This window comes from Balaenoptera acutorostrata, chromosome 21 (genome assembly GCF_949987535.1).
Source record: "Balaenoptera acutorostrata chromosome 21, mBalAcu1.1, whole genome shotgun sequence".
Lineage (NCBI taxonomy): Eukaryota > Metazoa > Chordata > Mammalia > Artiodactyla > Balaenopteridae > Balaenoptera > Balaenoptera acutorostrata.
In genome coordinates, this window is record NC_080084.1 from 17,324,429 (window position 1) to 17,330,503 (window position 6,075).

A 6,075-nucleotide genomic window follows, 5' to 3' on the forward strand; every position below is an offset into this window, starting at 1 on the left:
TTCTCATCTACCCACATAGGAAGAACGTTGGTGAAAAGCACAGAAACCAGTGACTTTTATGGCTGTGGAATTTCCATGGAGAAAAGAGCATCAGAACGCACCTGGACCATCTTTTGTACCCGGCAAACCCTCCACACTCCCTGGCGTGTTCTGTGAATTTGAGTGCATGTGTGTTCAGGGTGCTTTCAGGGAGGAAGCACACCTAGGCTGTAGACGAGGTGGGGAGGGGCGGGGCGGGGGCGGGGAAGGATGGGAGAGAATGTGGAGCAAATGTTTTACAACCTGAACCTCAGAACTGTGATCCTCCAAGGAGAGCGCTACTTGAAGAAAAAAAAAAAAAAAAAAAAGTCAAATGGCTTCTCAGGGATTTTTGTTTTCCGTGCACATATAAGCCATAATTCCAGTACAGGTGGCAGTATTTAGAGCACTCAGATTTCAGTTCTGTTAAATGTGAAAGAGGGATCGACTGACCATTCATTGCTGTTCCGTAACTAGTGTAAAATATGTATATGTTTATCTTTATTTTTATAATATGCAAATACATTTAAATTTATACAGTTTGAAGCTTCTAGAGTTAGTTAACACTGGGTGCAATATTCTGATGAGAACTGTGCCAAGATGGGGATGATTTCTTATTTTAGCATAGGACCTTTTGTTTATTCTTTAATTCTTTGCAGATTAAAAAAAAGATACCTATCTCTCTGCCCATGGATTAAGGGTTGGTTCATAAAGTTTGACGATAATCAGCAAGAACTTTAAACATGCATTTCAGATCAGGCAGTGTCCGTCCTTTTAAATAAAGGTCCCTGCCTGTAAACTGTTGGGCAGCGTAGGAGGATTTTTCCTTTTCTTTGCCCCCACATATCACTAGTGTTGGGCAGAGTCTTCCTTGCTCCAGGCTTTGTGATGACTGTGAGTTGTTACTGGGTGATAGTCTGATGGAGGCCTGGGGATTAAGGGATCCACAAATCCAAGGAAAAGCAGAGTCTTGCAATAGCTTCAGATAATCAGGAGTCAGTTCTGAAGCATGTAAAGAGCTCTGCTAATAAGTCCTTTCTTTTCTGCCCCCAGAACAGAGTCTGTGAAATTTAGCAGAGCACTCTGAAAGCCCTCCACATCTGATGTCAGACCGTAAGACAGTGAGTTGCCTAACTGGAGAGCATAAGCCCACATTGGTTATTTTATAAATACAGAGCCTCTGATTGGATGGTCTACTGCCAAGAACTAGTAAAACCCTGGTTTTAAAATCTCCGTGAGGTAAAACTTAAAAAGCCAACCAACCAAACTGCTCTCTCTTCTCCTCCTCATCGGGGCCAAGCAGCATCTGCTGCAATAGTAACACATTCTTTGAAGAGTGTGCCTGACTCTGTTTACATCTGCCTCCTCTGCGTGTTGATTGAAAATGTGTAAAATTGTTTCTCACCCGTGTAAGGCAAGAAAAGTGAGTCAGCTGGTATTATTCTTTTACTTCTTCTATAAAGTATTGACTCTTGTAATGCCACAGTATATGACAGAAGTAACAAAGAAACAAGTGGCTGCATTGTGAAAAATCGCGAATCAATTTTTGTAGATTATTCTGTGCCCCAGGAGTTAACTTTATTAACTCCAGAACCTCAGTTAAACAAGTATGACTTCTTATAATCATAAAATCAAATGGGATCAGACTAGTTCTGCATTTTAATACTTGAATATGACACCTCAAATTTGCATTTTCTTTTGGAACAGTCACGAGATTCACCTTGTTAATCCTTTTGTCACAGTTCTCCTGTGCATGTGTGCATACGTGTGTATGTGTGTGTGTGTGTGTGTGTAAGTGTAAACTGAATGGTAACATTTAATTGCTTTATGGATTGGGCATAAAAGTTTTTTCAGTCGGCACAAACAGTTCCTGAACTGTCAAATTAACCGACTTTGACCAGGAAAAGACTTGTAAATGACTTCAGGCTAACTCCCCAGGGGACCATATTAAATGAAAAAAAAAAAAAAGCTCCTTTGGGTGACATACCCTGCAAAATATGTGCTCTTGTCATGAACATAGATGCCCACATTCTTAATATCTGCTATTTTTGGACAAGTGATGTTTTGTGCTGTCATCTGAACCCTAGAGAAGCAGTATAAGAAGAAATTTTGGTGTCACATGTATTTTAGCAAAAAGGTCATCATGGTAGAGGGTCATGTGACCAAAAGCAGCTCCAGAAAAGCTTGAGAACTTGCTTCATGGTCGGGGGAGGGTCGGAGATACAGAAAACATTCTGCTCTATAGGAATTTTCTTCATTTATGCAGGAAATTCCATTTTCTCTTTCAACACCTGGGAAGACTCAGCCGGGGAGGCTGACAGGCAATTCATAAGCACAAGGGGAATCTTTTCCAACCAAGTCGTCCCTGCCTCGCAAACAAAAGCCCTCCAAGTTTGTTATGGTTTCTATTCCTGCATCTTGTGGTATCAAAACCACTTCCTGGAATTGTAAAAGCGCTGCCAGAATAAATGTTTTTCCCTCTTCCAAGAAAAAAACGACAGTGCTCATATTTGACACTTGTGCACTGGACTCTTTTGAATGAATAAAATGGAAAGGGTTTGGTGTCATTCCTGGTGGGGTGTGTGTTCTTTTTCATGCCACAGTTTGTGAATTGTAATTGTGGTTTCCTATTTAATTGTCATAACCAGGCAGAAATTAAAAAAAACAAAACAAAAAAGTTTAATAAAAACACAAAGAAATGGTTAAGCAGTTATATTTCCAGAGTTGAGTTATTTCTGTCTGTTTTTGTTTCAGTTTTATCAGTTAGGAACTCACTATATTCCATTTTTAGTTCTGAAGGCACTTTTGAGCCACAGGAGGTGGATGGCGGCAGCTCTGGTTGTGGACTGAGCTCCCAGGAAGGCAACGAATGAATCTGTTTCATACTCTGCCTCCGCCTTCAGGCTGGAGGGTCAGGTCTTGAATATCGGCCGTTTCTTAAATCAGAACCTTTTTTCAGTGATCTATGTTCCTATCAAAGCTTATAAAATTATGATTGGTTTCCAAGTTCCCTTCTCCTGGCCTTTCTTTGCCCCGGGGGAGGGGGGGGGGTCTGTATTTGCTGGCTGAAGGGGCTGACCCTTGGGTACTGGGTCAGAGACTTCTATTCCCCCGCTTTTTGTTTGTTTGTTTGTTGTTGTTTCTAAAGGACTGTTGAGATAAGGATAAGGAAAGGAAAAGCATGTGGCTGCTTCTTGCAGAAGTAACAGCCTCTGGGGAAGGACCTGGTGCAGACGAGCCCTGCCCTGAGGCGCTGGGGCACTGGGGACACAGGGAAGAAAGGGCCCCCTCCACTAGGAGGGCCCTCATTGAGACTCCTGAGAAGGCAGGTGAAGCCACTGGGTGCTCTGAATCCATGTCTCCCTCTGCCAGTGGAAAAGCTGAAACCACGTGCTGATCAGAATTTTCCAGAGTAGCGAAGCATCCCAGTGTTCATAGCAGCACTATTTACAATAGCCAAGACATGGAAGCTACCTAAATGTCCATCGACAGACGAATGGATAAAGAAGATGTGGTACCTACAGATGATGGAATATTACTCAGCCATAAAAAAGACTGAAATAATGCCACTTGCAGCAACATGGATGGACCTAGAGATTATCATACTAATTGAAGTAAGTGAGACAGAGAAAGACAAATATCATATGATATCACTTATATGTGGAATCTAATAAAAAATGATACAAATGAATTTATTTACAAAACAGAAACAGACTCACAGATCTCAGAATCAAACTTATGGTTACCAAAGGGGAAATGGAGGGGGAAATGAGAGATTAGGAGATTGGGATTGACATATACACACTACTATATATAAAATAGGTAACTAATAAGGACCTACTGTATATATAGCACAGGGAACTCTACTCAGTATTCTGCAATAACCTATATGGGAAAAGAATCTGAAGAAGAATGGATATATATGTATATAACTGATTCACTTTGCTGTGTACCTGAAACTAACACAACACTGTAAATCAACTATACTCCAGTAAAAACTGTCTTTAAAAAAGTAGGGAAAGAAGAGGTATGCCCCCCATGGACGGGCTGGTTCTTACAGCTGTGTCCAGGTAAAGCAAAGTCCTCAGGTTCAGTGCCGCCACCAACCCTCCTGAGTTGGAGAGAACACAAGGAGCGTCAATTGCCACTTTGGGCCTCGTTTTCCTTTACCAGGAAGCTTGGGGTTCTTTAAACTTGCTAAGTAGGTCACAGACAAGCAGACGTCCCTGGTGACACTTTGAAATGCATTATTCATCACATACATGTAGCCTTCCCTCTCAAGGCTATGTCTCCTGTTTAATTGTGAGCTCTTTGAAGTAGATTCCTGGTTTGCTTTGAATACAGTGTCCCACAAGTGGTGGATTCAAAAGCTCAGGGTTTCCCTTGCCCGTGAGTTACCCGGCAGTCCTGGGAAGGAGGAAGAACATCACCTGGCAGAACTTGCACTGTTGCACCCAGTAGGGAGGGATGCAGAGTTACTGGAAGAGGTTTAGAAAGCACATGACCCTTTAAAATCTGGGTTTGACAGCATGAGAAAATTCCCCTGGTATCAGAAACCCTATTTGAATATTTAGGCTCAAGAAAGAAATATCTTCATCTTTATACACAAGAAATAACTCATTATTGCCCAAACGGCTCCATGAAACATTCGTGTCTCCTGAGTGACTAAGAAATGTTCCTCTGTAAAAAGGTTCTGAGAACTAGTAAGTTTGAGAAAGCTGCATTTATAAAGCTTAAATTTTCGCTGCAGGATTCAGAACCGTTTAGATGCTGAGATAAATTGTGAGTGTCCAAAAGGGGCACAGAATGCATTTCCACAGGTGCTGGAGTGTGGAGGGATGTCTGTGGACATTCTCTGAGACCAGTATTTCCAAAGTACAGGATGTCTACTGCCAGTGAGACCCGGGGCACTTGTAGGTGAGGCAGATGTAGGCCCAACCAATAGAGAATCACTTTTCTTTGGAGGCCTTTTATTTTCATAGGAGGTGGGAGTGCATGGTGGTTAAGAGCACCCCTCCAGACTGCCTCCGCTTGAATGCTCACCATGCCATCTAGTTACCTTGTGCCTCAGCGTCCTCGTGTGTAAAATGGAGAAGACCATCTACCTCATACAGTTGTGATGAATATCAAATGAGCTTCTATGTGTAAAGGACTTAGGACAGTGCTTAGTTCCGGTCATCAAATACAGCTAATGTTATTCTATTAATGTGCATAGTTCTCTTTTTTTACCGGGAAAACTGGTCTCAGGTTCTGAGTCTTTGACTGTATCTTACTAGAATTCTTAACATTGTTTGTCTTCATCATATTTACTAACTGGTTATTCACATTGGTGATAAAACAGCTGCTTTAAAAATAAATGCATTTAGAAAGAAATACTTCAAATGTATGAAAAAGAAAACTATTAAGTGAATAAGTGCAGGTGGTACACAAATATAGAAAAAATGGTAACGATATGGCAAAAATTATGGAGATGGTACATGAGCATCTGGGTAACGTAATGGAGGGACCTCTGGGACGCAGCCTAATGCCAGCTACAGAGGGACCAGGCAATTTCCCCGGAAGTCTGAAGGACCTCCCCCACCACAAAAGCTTTTAAAGATACTTCCCCCAGTTTTAAAATTTCTGCTAGAAAATTGTACAGAAAGATTACAGAAGAATGATTATTAGAAAATGAATATTTCTTAAATTTGAAATTTAAAGTAAGTTCTGCATTCTTAAATGTTTCTTTCAGTGCAGCTGAACTTTTCATACAAATACAACTCTGAAACTCGGGAAAATCTGATTTGTGAAAATGTTAATGTGCTTTCGGAAGCCCTTATAGGTATGACACTTTCTCTCTGAATATTTTACTGAAGCCAGACTGAAAAAGTGAACTCACATGTTTCACTCATCAGAAATCAAAGCAAAATCTCACTAACCAATTTAGTACACATCGAACAGAACAAATTGCTTGGATTCATTTTATAGACACTCAGTCCTTGAGAAATCATGGCATGAAATTAAGTTGGGTACAGGCCACATGCCCAGTGAGTGCTGAGGGGTAGACGTAATGCCTGG

The 6,075-nt window shown here is 41.2% G+C and overlaps 1 protein-coding gene across 5 annotated transcripts in view; it reads left to right on the plus strand.

Moving 5' to 3' along the window:
• MFHAS1 (multifunctional ROCO family signaling regulator 1) overlaps positions 1 to 2,973 on the plus strand; it is a 127,209-nt gene extending 124,236 nt beyond the window's left edge. For 2 of the 5 annotated variants that reach the window (XR_009006524.1, XM_057537316.1), the window contains exon 5: positions 20 to 2,973. Coding sequence is in view for 4 of the 5 variants with exons in the window: in XM_057537316.1 (XP_057393299.1) it covers positions 20 to 34 (15 nt within the window). In the remaining variant the exon portion in view is untranslated. The remainder of the gene's footprint in view (positions 1 to 19) is intronic. The other 3 variants (XM_057537318.1, XM_057537317.1, XM_007174096.3) reach the window with 2 other exon arrangements.
• The last annotated feature ends 3,102 nt before the right edge of the window (positions 2,974 to 6,075 follow it).